This window comes from Coregonus clupeaformis, chromosome 5 (genome assembly GCF_020615455.1).
Source record: "Coregonus clupeaformis isolate EN_2021a chromosome 5, ASM2061545v1, whole genome shotgun sequence".
Lineage (NCBI taxonomy): Eukaryota > Metazoa > Chordata > Actinopteri > Salmoniformes > Salmonidae > Coregonus > Coregonus clupeaformis.
In genome coordinates, this window is record NC_059196.1 from 27,516,348 (window position 1) to 27,532,530 (window position 16,183).

Here is a 16,183-nt window from a genome sequence, read left to right on the forward strand (position 1 = left end):
GAGAGAAAATGCTTTAATTAACGTTGACACATAATTCACAAACACAACACTCACGACCCCGCACTAATAATCACTTCATTAAATACACTGGCAGTGGAAACACTACATGTTCTTGTTAAACTTTGTGAAAAGTAAAATCTCTCAGCGCTCCAACGGTTTACACGGTCCTGAGCTATTATTATGTATTTCTGTCCTCGATATCTGTGTTCTCCCATCGAAAAGGAAATGCTTTTTCTGCCCATTCCCGAGGGGCTATGACAGCCCTTATACCCCGACTAGTCCCGCCCACGCCTGGTCTATCTCATTCTCAGGCATTTGCATGTAAAAACATAAATCACAGAAAACTAAATTCTGTCAAAATAAAGAATACAGCAACAGTTCGGGATTACAGTGAATTATGAGTTTAGGGCAAGCCGCGTGGATAAAGCGATGGGAAACAGCCTGGAATATGGGGGAATCTATGGAAAAGCTACAGAGTTGAACAAGTTGAAGGAGAAAAGTTTGGGCAAACCTTAGCCCATTTTCTTCGTGCATGGATGCGATTCGAGAGGACATGTAAGGTCAGAATGCAGGAGAGTTCTCTCACTTTGTTTACTGCATAATTCACTCTCGTTTTAGTGTAAACACTGGCCTCTTGTTTTAAGACTCTTAAGTGGAGTAGAGAGAAAAAGCCTTTCCAGCAAATTGTGTCTAAAAGTGTAGCCTATTGTACTAGCTAAATTGAAAAGGGGTGAAAGACTAGCCACTGCGAAAGAAAAAGTGCTTTACCACAATGAATTAACAAAAGGAGAGAAACTAACAAAAGAAAGACATGCACAATGGCAGAAAAGGAGAAAGAGAAGGTGTATCGCAGTGTCTCTTTCAAAAAGTTTGAAAGTTGGAGCTCAAACAAAAGTCGCTGTGAAAATCAACAAAACAAATCAAAGGATTTGGAGGGCAGTAGCGGAGCCCTTCCCCCTCCATCTACGGCTGTGGCAGCGGCAGAGAAAGCGCTGCCCTCGGCTATGCGTAGTGTTAGCGTGTCAAGGAAAGTTTCCAAAATCTCCGCTGCCAGCCTCTCCACCGCAGAGCTAAAGAAAGCCTCTTCCACTCCTCTCTCCTCCATTTCTCCCTCTATTCGCCAACTAACTGAAAAGTTCAGTAGCACTAATTCGGCTCGGACGCACGGAGCCCCGAGCCCTGGCATTAACGTGGCCGGGAAAAGCACAACTTTACCCCGATTTAAAAGCAGCAGGGGTGAGATATCCCCGTCTCGGAAGTTATTCCATGAGGACAGTGGATATTTACAAGTTACTGACACGGTTGTAACAGAGTCTCCGACTGACACTAAAGTTCAGCAACAAAAGTCTTATTCAGGCACAGACTCGGTCTCTGGGTCGGATTCGGATAGAAATCAAAAATTGATTTATACTCGCAAATCTGCTCAAGGCAGCAGCGTTGGGACCGATAAAAGAGATTATTCCCAAATTGATCCGTCTATCTCTGATAACAATAACTGCAGTAAGACTTTGAATGCTGAGGATGATGTTTTTGTCAGTGCAGCGCCTGCCTGCAAGTCACACAGGAGCTATTTCCCAACTCACCATGGAGATCCTCCTGTTCATGTTGACCTAACCAACTGGCCCAGTGTCACGAAAATCAGAGAGCTTTTTGGGGACAGGCACAGAAAGAAGCACCGGTCCACCTCTGATGCAGAGGATTTAAAATCTGCTGACTACCTCCAGCACTCCGCCAGCTCTAAAGAGAACTCTGTATCAGACAGAAGCGACAGGCAGTCTCCCAACAGCCTAACCCCTGAAGCCAATTGCCTCTCACTGTCAGACAGACACCGCAGCAGGGCTGCCTCCCTGGACAGAGAGAGGAGACACCAGGGCATGGACTCAGCCTTTCACCCTGACCAGCACTACTCAGACGAGGCAGAGATTGAGCCAGCCAGCACTAGTATTAGTAGAAGTGGTAGGTTTCTTAGGGTGGCCCAGCCATCAAACACGCACAGAGCCCACAGCCCCAGCAGTGGAGGAGAGGGGCCTGAGACCTGGACATCTAGTCGGAACTCTGACACTCCACCCTCTGTCCTCGCCGTTGCCCCCACCCCCCCACCTCGGAGCAGCTCCGTGGGCCTCTCCTCCTCCCGTATCTGCCCCTCTGTAGAGCAGCGGCAGAGCCAGGGGGCCGGGCAGCCCAGGGATAGTTTACATTCCTCAAATAGCTCCTCCAGACCGGTGGCCCCTTCCTCTGATAGAGCTTCAGCCAGGGCAACCATCACAGCCCGCTGGAGGTTCAGCTCAGGAGACGAAGAAGAGGAGTACCACCGAGCAGGAGGAAGGAGCGCTCCCTCGTTAGGTGTCAGCGGAGGTTACCTCTCCCATGGAAAGAATGGTTGGTGGGGTGGAAAGGTCCTCGGAAGGTCTTCAGGCAGTGAAGAGGACAGTCCTGCATCACTAGGACCCAGCCGAGACACCATGAGACGCCGTTCACTGAGGAAGAAGAAGAAGAACAGTGAGGTTGCCGTAGCAATGGGGCGAGATAATGGCGAATCAGACGACAGCGACGACGAGCAGGCAGGTATGATGGAACACCTGGAGAGACACCAACAGAACACCGCCGCCACGGCAGAACAGACTGGGAGCTCTCGGAACCGGCTCAGAGAACCCGAAGGCTCTAGAACCCGTGCAGCGCAGAGGGGACGCAATTCCACTCCTAACCAGATGGGGGCGCAGGAGAGCTACAGACGCCAATACACCTCAGGGGGGCCAAGGACATCATCTCCCTTGACCACGCCCCTCACAGGGGTATCACGGGTGTCAAAGGTCAACATCTCATCATTTATTTCGAGTCCCGGTGGCTCGCAGAGCAGCAGTAGATACTCTAGCACAGAGACACTGAAAGAAGAGGACCAAGCTAGCTATGCTAATAGAAGGGCTAACTCTAACACTACTACTACTACTACCACACCAGGCAGTGTGGTTGGTGCATCCTCCTCCATGCTCAGTAAGACCTACCACGGTAACTTCACCATGTACCGCTCCCCCAGCTTCGGACACGGGGATAACTTATCCCGCACCCCTGTTAGGGTCTGTCCCCGCGTTCTTCCCACTGTCAATCCCCCATCTCCAGCCACAGGGGACACTCGAGGGGTTACTAGGGAGGAGACTACAGTGTTCAGGCGGTTGCTAAGTGGTGGCGTAGTCGGTGATACGGACAGGAACAAGATGTCGATGTCAAATCCGGATATCGCCTCGGAAACAATGTCCCTCCTCAGCTTCCTGAAAAGTGACCTATCAGAGCTCAGAGTTCGGAAGACGGACAGGTCAGGGTCAGGGGTTACTGAGGGGTCATCTGCGGTGTACAGGATGGGGTCAAGAGGTCTCCACCCAGGACTCCGCCCTTCATTAAAGGACCTCACTGCAACTCTCCGACGCGCCAAATCCTTCACTTACTCTGATAAACCAGTAGAGAGGCAACATTCAGACGGGTCCTCGGCCAAAAGAAGCTCTTCTGAGCAACGTCTGGATCTAGACGGAGAGCGTGATGGAGGGAGGGGGGCGGTGCCTGACAGAGAGGTGGCGAGTGATGGAGGGGACTGCAGAGCAGGGGGTTATGGGGATGAGGAAGTGATGCCCATGCCGCTGCAGGACAGGTATGTCCAGGAGGCCAGACAGGTGATCAGAGATATCTGCCAGATGAGCGCTCGCGAGGATGATGAAGATGTGCTAGCGACAGATTGCACTGAGGATGAGGGTTTCAAAAGAAAAGAAGTGGAGGAACAGGAGATACATGAGAGGGAGGGAGGTGAATTGAAAGATGAGGAGAGGAGAGCTAGAGAGGCTGAGGTTGACATTGGGGCAGCCTCCATTTCAGGGGAAAAAGAGAAGCGGGAATGTGAAAACAGAGATCTAGAGAAGTGCCTACAGAAGGGAGATTCTGAGGAGAACGTGTTTTATGATCGATCTGTTGATGAGCTATCGGGTCACGAGTCGAGCCTCACAGATGAGGGCATAGTCACAGAACCAGAGACTGGACTGGGTGACCCTGAGAGGTTATTTGTGGGGTCAGGTTTAGGATCATCTTTGGCCAGAGATGTGCTGGGTCAACCCCTGACTGTCTGGAAGCAGTCTGCTCTGCATCAGGAGGAATGGCCAGGGTTAAACGAGGGAATGAGAGAGGGATCAGGGTTACACGCAGGAGCGGGTAAGAAACGAGAGAACCCTGTCTCTGTTCCTGCCCTTGGGGCTGAGACTGAGAGCGTTGCTGTAGTAACAGAGATGAGCGGCATCAACAACAACAACAACAGTACTAGTGGGAGGACCAATGTATCCCAGAGTGCCTCAGCCCCAGGACTTGAGGCTCCTCCCACCCCGAGCGCTATCCGCCGCCGCCGTAAATTCTCCTCAGCCGGTAACACAGGCTCTGACTCCAGTAACGGCAGCAATGGGGAGTCGAACGGGGATCCTACTGTTTACCGTTCGCTAAGCGACCCCATGCCTCACCGGCGCCGCTCTGTGTCAGAAGAAGGGAATAACAGTTTCTCTGTGGATAGTAACCTGCTGGGGTCGCTCTCTCTCTCCTACAAGGGGGCAGGAGGAGTCGGAGGAGGAAGTGTCCCAGAGTCGTCCTCTGCAGCCGATCTATCAGAGTGCACGGGCAGCGCTGCCAGCGAGCTATCGGTGTGCAGCGACGGTGGTCTCCGTGACGATAGTCTCCGTGACGACTACAGCAATGTGATCCGGAGCATTGTTGCCGAGCCAGGAGCAATGGACAGATTGATGACGGATGACAAAAACAATGGGAAAGCCACGAAGAAGAAGTCCTTCTCAGACCCCAGTCGCCGTGGTGATGGCCCCCTGCTTGACGAATCAGGGTTCAAAAGTCACCATCACCCCAACGAACCAATCAGTGAGCTGGATCAGCTTGGTCAGATCCCGCCCTCCAGCAGTGAGCCAATCCTGAGTGAGCAGAGAGATGAGCTGTGGGAGCTCGGAGATGAACGTGGACGCCCATTATGTAGTCGCCATGGCAACAATGAAGGTGGAAAACTCCGCTCCCAATCAGAAAGGGAGCTGCACTCCTGTCTCCATGGTGATGACACAGACGGAGGGGGACAAGGGGAGATATTGAACTTTGACCCCAAACTAGCGGAGGTTCTATCTCCCAGAATGGGCCGGCGGACCTCCAGGAAACGCCCCAACCGGGTCATGCAAACAGCATCAGAGGAGCTGGACCACTCGGAACCAGGTCCGGAAGACCACGGTCCAGAGGAGAGTCAGGCTCAAGACCAGACTGATCTCAACCCCCCACTGCCCCCGCCCCCCCCCAAATCCAAAGCCATGTCTAAGCACGTCCGCCACGCCAGCGAACCTGCCACCTTCATCCCCATCTCCCCACCTCCACAGCCCCAGCGAGCCCAGGCGGACCCGCCTGCCCTGCTAACCGCCTCTGAACCCTCCATCCTGGGTAAGCCCACCGGTGAGGAGGCCCCCTCCCTGGAGGATGTGACCAAGCGGTATATTCTGGCTCTGAATGCTCCTGGGGGCGAGGGGGAGCCGCCTGGGCCTGGGCCTGGGTCTGGGCCTGGGTCTGGAGGAACGGTGCCTGTATCAGACGGGTCTAACTCCAGCCCAGCTGCTCCTACTGGTGCCAGAGAACCCAGACTGCAGAGGAAGAGCAGCGAGGAGCTGACCACACCAGCCCCACAGAGAGCCAAACCCAGAGTGGTGAGTAACATCGCCAACGTGTGTCTGGTCAAAAGTGTGTTTTCATATTGCAGGAGAGGAGGCTGAATGTTTGCTGTTGTCATGGATGAAATCCTCTGGGAAATCAACACAGCTAGATTGAGTTATGTTGTGTTCTGACGTGTATTTACTATTCATACTATGCTGGTAATGATGAGTTGAAGGAGGGGCCCTTTTATGAATCATGTTGCAAAGACATCAGCTCAACTTTAAAGAGCTGCGCCATGATTCTGTGAGTGTTTGTGCGCTTTTCGTGCGTGAGAGCATGCGTGCATGTGTATGTGTGTTTACTCTGTAGAATGTTATAGTGATGGAGTGTTTGGAGCAAATATGGAGGACAGTTTGCCAAGCTCCTTATCTCTATAGCTCTGGGGGAGAGAAACTGCTTTTGGGGTAGAGAAACTGCTCTGGGGGAGAGAATCTGCTCTGTGATAGAGAAACTGCTCTGAATATGGCTCTGGGGTAGAGAATCTGCTCTGGGGGAGAGAAACTGCTCTGAATATGGCTCTGGGGTAGAGAATCTGCTCTGGGGGAGAGAATCTGCTCTGGGGGAGAGAATCTGCTCTGGGGGAGAGAAACTGCTCTGGGGGAGAGAAACTGCTCCGCTCACTGTTTCTTCCCGAGCCTTGTTGAGTGCTATTTGGTCAACACACACACAGGCTCTCGACAACTAACACACACACACACACACGCAAAAAACAGGCCTCTAATGCCATGACCATACTCCAATGGTTATTTTTAGAGTGTATTTGTTAGCAGAAACATCAAACAGACTTACACAAGCATTAAACAAAAATTGTTAGAACAAATGTTAAACAAGCATTGGACTGGGCACATTAGCTTCTGGACTAGCGCCTGCTGTTAATAGTCTGGGCAATGCTCTGCTCTACTTCATTTACCTTTTGCTTATGATTGTACAGTCATGGTCAAAAGTTTTGAGAATGACACAAGTATTGCTCTTCACAAAGTTCGCTGTTATGAGATATTTTTGTCAGATGTTACTATGGTATACTGAAGTATAATTACAAGCATTCCATAAGTGTCAAAGGCTTTTATTGACAATTTACATTAAGTTTATGCAAAGAGTCAATATTTGCAGTGTTGACCCTTCTTTTTCAAGACCTCTGCAAACCGCCCTGGCATGCTGTCAATTAACTTCTGGGCCACATCCTGACTGGTGGCAGCCCATTCTTGCATAATCAATGCTTGGAGTTTGTCAGAATTTGTGGGTTTTTGTTTGTCCACCCGCCTCTTGAGGATTGACCACAAATTGTCAATGGGATTAAGGTCTGGGGAGTTTCCTGCCCATGGACCCAAAATGTCGATGTTTTGTTCCCCGAGCCACTTAGTTTATCACGTTTGCCTTATGGCAAGGTGCTCCATCATGCTGGAAAAGGCATTGGTCGTCACCAAACTGTTCTTGGATGGTTGGGAGAAGTTGCTCTCGGAGGATGTGTTGGTACCATTCTTTATTCATGGCTGTGTTCTTAGGCAAAATTGTGAGTGAGCCCACTCCCTTGGCTGAGAAGCAACCCCACACATGAATGGTCTCAGGATGCTTTACTGTTGGCATGACACAGGACTGATGGTAGCGCTCACCGAGTCTTCTCAGGACAAGGTGTTTTCCGGATGCCCCAAACAATCGGAAAGGGGATTCATCAGAGAAAATGACTTTATCCCAGTCCTCAGCAGACCAATCCCTGTACCTTTTGCAGAATATCACTGTCCCTGATGTTTTTCCTGGAGAGAAGTGGCTTCTTTGCTGCCCTTCTTGACACCAGGCCATCCTCCAAAAGACTTTGGCTCACTGTGCGTGCAGATGCACTCACACCTGCCTGCTGCCATTCCTGAGCAAGCTCTGCACTGGTGCTGCCCCGATCCCGCAGCTGAATCAACTTTAGGAGACGGTCCTGGCGCTTGCTGGACTTTCTTGGGCGCCCTGACGCCTTCACAACAATTTAACCTCTCACCTTGAAGTTCTTGATGATCCGATAAATGGTTGATTTAGGTGCAATCTTACTAGCAGCAATATCCTTGCCTGTGAAGCCCTTTTTGTGCAAAGCAATGATGACAGTACGTGCTTCCTTGCAGGTAACCATGGTTAACAGAGGAAGAACAATGATTTCAAGCACCACCCTCCTTTTTAAAGCTTCCAGTCTGTTATTCTAACCCAATCAGCACGACAGAGTGATCTCCAGCCTTGTCCTCGTCAACCCTCTCACCTGTGTTAACGAGAGAATCAGTGACATGATGGCAGCTGGTCCTTTTGTGGCAGGGCTGAAATGCAGTGGAAATGTTTTTTTGGGATTAAGTTAATTTTCATGGCAAAGAGGGACTTTGCAATTAATTGCAATTAATCTGATCACTCTTCATGACATTCTGGAGTATATGCAAATTGACATCATCAAAACTGAGGCAGCAGACTTTGTGAAAATTAGTATTTGTGTCATTCTCAAAACTTTTGACCACGACTGTATGTGACTGTGGGAGCTGATAACCTAATGGCTATAGTACAGCCATACAGTCAACCCCTGCTGCCTGTAGGCCTAGTCCTTTCCCCTGCTGCCTGTAGGCCTAGTCCTTTCCCCTGCTGCCTGTAGTTAGTCCTTTCCCCTGCTGCCTGTAGTTAGTCCATATCCCCTGCTGCCTGTAGTTAGTCCACATCCCCTGCTGCCTGTAGTTAGTCCATATCCCCTGCTGCCTGTAGTTAGTCCATATCCCCTGCTGCCTGTAGTTAGTCCATATCCCCTGCTGCCTGTAGTTAGTCCATATCCCCTGCTGCCTGTAGTTAGTCCATATCCCCTGCTGCCTGTAGTTAGTCCATATCCCCTGCTGCCTGTAGTTAGTCCATATCCCCTGCTGCCTGTTGTTAGCCCATATCCCCTGCTGCCTGTAGGCCTAGTCCTTTCCCCTGCTGCCTGTAGTTAGCCCATATCCCCTGCTGCCTGTAGGCCTAGTCCTTGTCCCCTGCTGCCTGTAGTTAGTCCATATCCCCTGCTGCCTGTAGTTAGCCCATATCCCCTGCTGCCTGTAGGCCTAGTCCTTGTCCCCTGCTGCCTGTAGTTAGTCCATATTCCCTGCTGCCTGTAGTTAGTCCATATCCCCTGCTGCCTGTAGTTAGTCCATATCCCCTGCTGCCTGTAGTTAGCCCATATCCCCTGCTGCCTGTAGGCCTAGTCCTTGTCCCCTGCTGCCTGTAGTTAGTCCATATCCCCTGCGGCCTGTAGTTAGTCCATATCCCCTGCTGCCTGTAGTTAGTCCATATCCTCTGCTGCCTGTAGTTAGTCCATATCCCCTGCTGCCTGTAGTTAGCCCATATCCCCTGCTGCCTGTAGTTAGTCTATATCCCCTGCTGCCTGTAGTTAGTCCATATCCCCTGCTGCCTGTAGTTAGTCCATATCCCCTGCTGCCTGTAGTTCGTCCATATCCCCTGCTGCCTGTAGTTAGTCCATATCCCCTGCTGCCTGTAGGCCTAGTCCTTGTCCCCTGCTGCCTGTAGTTAGTCCATATCCCCTGCTGCCTGTAGTTAGTCCATATCCCCTGCTGCCTGTAGTTAGTCCATATCCCCTGCTGCCTGTAGTTAGTCCATATCCCCTGCTGCCTGTAGTTAGTCCATATCCTCTGCTGCCTGTAGTTAGTCCATATCCCCTGCTGCCTGTCGTTAGTCCATATCCCCTGCTGCCTGTAGTTAGCCCATATCCCCTGCTGCCTGTAGTTAGTCCATATCCTCTGCTGCCTGTAGTTAGTCCATATCCCCTGCTGCCTGTAGTTAGTCCATATCCCCTGCTGCCTGTAGTTAGTCCATATCCCCTGCTGCCTGTAGTTAGTCCATATCCCCTGCTGCCTGTAGTTAGTCCATATCCTCTGCTGCCTGTAGTTAGTCCATATCCCCTGCTGCCTGTAGTTAGTCCATATCCCCCCCCCCTGCTTTGGAGAAACAGTAAGTTGTTGTGGGTGCTGATGTGTTTGATAATTGCCAGGGCCGCTGGGGGGTTGTGTTGGCCTGGGAGATGTCTGAGCAGTGTCTCTGTCTGTTACTTCCATGTAAGCTCATGCTTTGATTTAGGAGGAGAGGACAGGCAAAAAAGGGATTGACACTTTCAATTGATCCCAAGTAGAGTGCACTGCAGACAAGGGTCTGTGTCTCCTATGCAAGGAGAGGTGTGTGTGTGTGTATGTTTAAGGGCAAGGGAGCTCTTTCCTTTTCTGGAGACTGAAGAACAACTCACCTCCCTATAGTGTACTAGGGCTGGGAATTGCCAGGAACCTCACGATACGATATTATCACCATACTTAGGTGCTGATATGATATGTATTGCGATTCACATGATTCTATATGTATTGCGATACTGTGATTTTATTGCGATTTGATGTTCCAAACATGCTAAACATAATATTGATTCCTCCATCACTAGCAGTGTGCACTACACCTGCCTCTCTCTCTCTCTCTCTCTCTCTCTCTCCCCCCTTCTCTCACTTTCTCCCATGCCCCCTCATAGCTTTAGACTCCTCATAGCTTTAGACTCCTCATAGCTTTAGACTCCTCATAGCTATAGACTCCTCATAGCTTTAGACTCCTCGTAGCTATAGACCCCTCATAGCTTTAGACTCCTCATAGCTATAGACCCCTCATAGCTTTAGACTCCTCATAGCTATAGACCCCTCATAGCTATAGACTCCTCATAGCTTTAGACTCCTCATAGCTTTAGACTCCTCATAGCTTTAGACTCCTCATAGCTTTAGACTCCTCATAGCTATAGACTCCTCCCACTCTGCTTTCTGTGCCTATTTTTTCTTCTTTCTTCCCCCTCTCGTCTCTCTCTCTCTCAGAGCATTGCTGTGAGATGAGGTCATCTCCTTCAGGCTTCATGAGACAAGATTTAGCCAGATATCAGGTAAAGGAACATAGAGAAACAAGGGAGAGGAGGGAGGGAGCAGGGGAGACAGGTGAAAGGACTTGGGTGGAGAAAGACAGGAGAAGAAAAAGAGAGAAGAGCAGTGAAAAGAAGAGGACATCTGAGCCAGAATAGAGTTGCAGAGAGAGAGAGAAAACCCAGCCCCCATGGTCTGAGATGTTTTCACAGGCCACATTCCTGCTGCCTGTCCATCTATCTTCCCTCTGCCCTGAACCCTCCGGGAGTAAATGCAGGTGTGTGTGTGAGTCGATGTCAGTGCGCAGTGTGTGTGTGTGAATGTATGAGCGACTTCCTTTTGTAGTGTACTTTAGGCGAGGGTCATATTTACACAGGCGTGCGTGGGAGTGATAGACCTGTCACTAACAAAAGATGGGAAGTCTTCTGGTCAATATCACACTCTCTCTCCTTCCTCCCCTCTCTCTTTCCCTACATCTATCTCTCTCTCCTAACTTATTTTAGGCTTTCACTGCAGCTGATGCTTACACAGTGCACACTGATGAGCTTTTAGGAAGAGCATGTCATGGCATGGCCCACACCAGCCCTTTAATTTAGGAAGAGAGGAGCACAGAGACTGTTAGAATGACAGAAAGAAGGGGCTGGATTTTTTCACAGGTAAAGGAGTGAAGGAGATGGAGAGAGAGAGAGAGAAAGGAGGATCTAGAGGAAGCAGGTAGTCAGAGGGGGACATAGGGGTATTGATGTTTTGAGACTTGTATAAGGTCAGACGGAGAGAGGGCGTCATCGTGGATTAAGGCTAAGAGAACACAGTGTTTAGATCATCAGATGTATTACTTATTTAATCAGACCACCCACCTAGAATCAAACACTGCTCTCGCTCTCCTCCTCAAGCTCTCTTTTCCTCTCTCTCTCGCTCTCTCTTCATCACACTCTCTCTCTCTCTCTCTCTCTCTCTGTCTCTGTCTCTGTCTCTGTCTCTGTCTCTGTCTCTCTCTGTCTCTGTCTCTGTCTCTGTCTCTGTCTCTGTCTCTGTCTCTCTCTCTCTCTCTCTCTCTCTCTCTCTCTCTCTCTCTCTCTCTCTCTCTCTCTCTCTCTCTCTCTCTCTCTCTCTCTCTCTCTCTCTCTCTGTCTCTGTCTCTGTCTCTGTCTCTGTCTCTGTCTCTGTGTCTCTGTCTCTGTCTCTGTCTCTGTCTCTCTGTCTCTGTCTCGCAGAGCCCCCTGTGTAGTCCCCTTCTGAGAACCCCCAGGCCTTGACTCACACACACGGAAACCTTTCCATTTCTAGACAGCGGTTGTGTTGTGGTCTGTACCTCTCTCTGAGCCCCAGAGGAGATGCTCTGGTGGGGACCTTTAGTGTGGGAGGACAGGGGTGGGGGTTCAGCTCACCTAGGAATGGAGAGAGAGGGGGATGAGGAGAGAAGGCACTAGAGATAGAGGGATGATGGAAAGGAAGGAAGAGGATAGAGATGTGGCTAAACAGATGAGACTGCAACCAACTAGTTCACCATTTCCCATCATGCCCTTGACCCTGGACCAGAGGGGATGTTGGGTAAAAGTTTTTATACCCGCCATTTTGGAACCAAATAACAAAGTTACATTCTAGTAAGACTGCGCATGAGAAAGCTATTGTCATGGAAACTTTGGTACCAACAAGAAAGGATAGTTATTTGTTTTCCAAACTCTCAATAGTTTACTGTGAATTGCTGGATCTAAAGGTTTGGGAAAGTTAGCCCCCCTGACCCCCCGACCCCCCCATCTCCACCCTTCTGTAATGTTGCCATGGTTTCCGCCCGGGCCTCAGTAGTGCAGATCTCAGGAGACTAGAGCATATGGGGCCAGAACATCCTCTGTCTCTGTGCTTCCTGTCCTCAGGACACACCCCCCCCCCTCCTCTATCCATGTCACCCTCAAATACACAGACAGGCTGGCGTATTGTTTTTGGGACCAGGGCAACACAAATGTTTTGTGTTCCGCTGTAAGAGCGGGGCTGGGGGCCTATTTTAAGGACGGACTCATGGGGTGAGAGGGGGCCTATTTTAAGGTGGGGCTAGATCTGGTAAAGGGAACCTTACATAGAGGATAGAAACTGTCCAATGTCAACAAAGCAGAGAGAGAGAGATCAGAACATATATATAGTGGATCTCTCTCTCATTATGTAGGATCCACCCTGGGTAATTACAGAGCACTTTGCTTATGTAATGAAAGTATCTCTCTCTGAAACAGCACTTTCTAGCAGAGCTGCTGTTTCACTTTCTAGCAGAGCTGCCATCTCACTTTCTAGCAGAGCTGCCATCTCACTTTCTAGCAGAGCTGCCGTCTCACTTTCTAGCAGAGCTGCCGTTTCACTTTCTAGCAGAGCTGCCGTCTCACTTTCTAGCAGAGCTGCCGTCTCACTTTCTAGCAGAGCTGCCGTCTCACTTTCTAGCAGAGCTGCCGTCTCACTTTCTAGCAGAGCTGCCGTCTCACTTTCTAGCAGAGCTGCCGTCTCACTTTCTAGCAGAGCTGCCGTCTCACTTTCTAGCAGAGCTGCCGTCTCACTTTCTAGCAGAGCTGCCGTCTCACTTTCTAGCAGAGCTGCCGTCTCACTTTCTAGCAGAGCTGCCGTCTCACTTTCTAGCAGAGCTGCCGTCTCACTTTCTAGCAGAGCTGCCGTCTCACTTTCTAGCAGAGCTGCCGTCTCACTTTTTAGCAGAGCTGCCGTCTCACTTTTTAGCAGAGCTGCCATCTCACTTTTTAGCAGAGCTGCCATCTCACTTTCTAGCAGAGCTGCCATCTCAGCTCTGTTTGTGCTTGCATGTAAGAAGGGTTCAGCAAACCTTTCTTTATGAACGTGTGTTTTATTCATGACGAAGAAACACCCCTCTTCCCTTAGTGATGTGGTTGAATATTTGTTTCTGAGATCTCTGTCATGCGTGTGTGTAGTTGTCTTTGTTGTAGTAAAGTGTTGTGTTTAGTTCAGCTCTGGCTCAGTGACTAACAGCTCAGACTCAGAGGAGAGATGTCTAACAAGCACAGGACCAACCACACGTCTGTAATGTGGAATGTACCTGTGTGCTGTGTGTTTAGTAACTCACACACAGTGAATAGACGTCCAGTCGCCAGTCCTGAGTGATAGGCTCAAAGACCTGCTGCCTACTCCTCTCCTCACACACAAAGACGTGTGTGTGTTCCACCACTGCACAGGGCATAGCTCAGAGCGTGGTCACATTCAGAGATGCATGCACAAACAACAAGTTCTGGGCTCAACTGGTTCTGTGGGTGGACTTGAGCAGCTCTGCTCCGTTCTCCACCTCCCCCCTCCAATCCTTCCCTCCATGGCTTCTGTCCGGCGGTTAGCTTCTTTCGGCTCTTGTTCCCGCTATGATTCCCGTATCCAGGAGAATAGCAGGAAGGCCATGTCAGAATGGCTGCTGGGCTCTTGGAGCAGGACTCAGGGTGAGGATGAGGAGGAGAGGAGACTGGAGGAAGGGCCACGGCCCAGAGCAACTGTTCAGGTTTGATACGTGTCTGTCTGTCTCTCTCACCCTCTCAACCTGCCATTACATCACTCACAACATGTGGATTACATCATCTGAAAGCACTTTGCCTGTTTCGGTGTTTTTGTGTTTGGGGTCAGGGTGTGTGTTTGGGGTCAGGGTGTGTGATTGGGGTCAGGGTGTGTGATTGGGGTCAGGGTGTGTGATTGTGGGCATTTGTGTGGCTGTGTAGCAGGCTGATTGTGTAGCCTGTGTGTTAGTCTGTGTGTTTGTCAGATGCCAACCTCAGTGTTTGGATTAAAAAGGAAAGCAGAACATTCTTCTCAAGCTATGATGGTCCTGGAATAGACTGACCTAACTAACCAACAGACAAACTGTGTGTGTGTGTTTGAGCCTGTGTGTGTTTGAGCCTGTGTGTGTTTGAGCCTGTGTGTGTTGGCCAGAAACCCTGTGGGGCCGAATTAAAGAATGTTTGGGAACAGAGGGGACACCCTCGGTACGACCCCCTGCCCCTGTCTCTATCCTTAGAGCGGTATCGAGGGGTACACACACACACACACACACACACACACACACACACACACACACACACACACACACACACACACACACTACACATCCCTGGCCAGACTGGCTGTCTTTGGGTGAGACAGAGTTCAGTGCGTCAGATGAGGTCTGGGGAAACATAATGATGTGTTTTCTCTCTTCTGTCCCAGTCCTTTCATGCTTTCTCTCTAGGCTCTCTGCTCCCTCCCTCCCCCTCTCTGCTCCCTCCCTCCCCCTCTCTGCTCCCTCCCTCCCCTCTCTGCTCCCTCCCTCCCCCTCTCTGCTCCCTCCCTCCCCCTCTCTGCTCCCTCCCTCCCCTCTCTTTATGTGTTTCTGTTTTTTCCACTAAATTGATGGGGATCCAGAAGAGGCTTTGGTTAATGACTGGGTTCTTAGTCCTCTGATTACACACACACACACACACACACACACACACACACACACACACACACACACACAGTCTTAGCCTCCTTAAATTACAGGTTTTCTCTGTCACACACTCAGGTTGTTGACCCGTTATCTCAGGTCTCTGTCACACACCAGGTAACACTGACCTGAGGTCACCTGAGCCATACACATACTGTACACCAAGAGTTCACTTTCCTCAAACCACAAGCACACACACACACAGAGGGTGTGTTGTTTCTCTGTCCTCTGGCTGTTCCTTTAGCCATTCATCCATCAGGCTCTGTGGAACATTCACCGGCCAATCATAATAGCCATAATGATCGCCACGGTAATGATGATAACCACCGTTTATGTGAGGATCTGAGGGCTGTCTGTCCTGCAGTGTGTGTTGGAAGAACCTCTGAATTCTTCAACCCTATTACACAGCCCTCATCGTGCATTGACAGCTGGTGGATTGTGGTTTTGTGATGCTGAAATGGACTGCCATTACATTACATGGGGAGTCATAGTTTTTGTGTGTCTTGTAAATGGAGCTTCACACTGGTTCAGGTTATTGGGTTCATTCATGCACTGGTTTCTTCAAAGGGTCACTTCTTGTACTCAGGACCAAAATGTGTGCTTAGGGGCCTGCCGAGTGGCGCAGCGGTCTAAGACACTGCAGTGCTTGAGGCGTCACTACAGATCCGGGTTCGATCCCGGGCTGTGTTGCAGCCGGCCGCGACCGGGAGACCCATGAGGCGTGGCACAATTGGCCCAGCGTCGTCCGGGTTAGGGGAGGGTTTGGCCGGCCGTGATGTCCTTGTCCCATCGCGCTCTAGCGACTCCTTGTGGCGGGCCGGGCGCATGCACGCTGACACGGTCGCCAGTTGTACGGTGTTTCCTCCGACACATTGGTGCGGCTGGCTTCCGGGTTAAGTGAGCAGTGTGTCAAGAAGCAGTGCGGCTTGGCAGGGTCGTGTTTCGGAGGACGCATGGCTCTCGGCCTTCGTCTCTCCTGAGTCCGTACGGGAGTTGCAGTGATGGGACAAGACTGTAACTACCAATTGGATATCACGAAATTGGGAAGAAAAAGGGGTAAAAAAATATATATGTTCTTTGTTTTTATTTTCCGGTTATGACTGCTATTTTCAACACGTGTGATAATTTA

At 50.4% G+C, this 16,183-nt stretch overlaps 1 protein-coding gene across 1 annotated transcript in view; it reads left to right on the forward strand.

Moving 5' to 3' along the window:
- The first annotated feature begins 297 nt into the window (after positions 1–297).
- LOC121566925 (rho guanine nucleotide exchange factor 17) overlaps positions 298–16,183 on the forward strand; it is a 115,680-nt gene continuing 99,794 nt past the window's right edge. Inside the window, exon 1 of the mRNA XM_041876848.2 lies at positions 298–5,714. Within this exon, the coding sequence (XP_041732782.1) occupies positions 819–5,714 (4,896 nt within the window). The 5' untranslated portion in view covers positions 298–818. The remainder of the gene's footprint in view (positions 5,715–16,183) is intronic.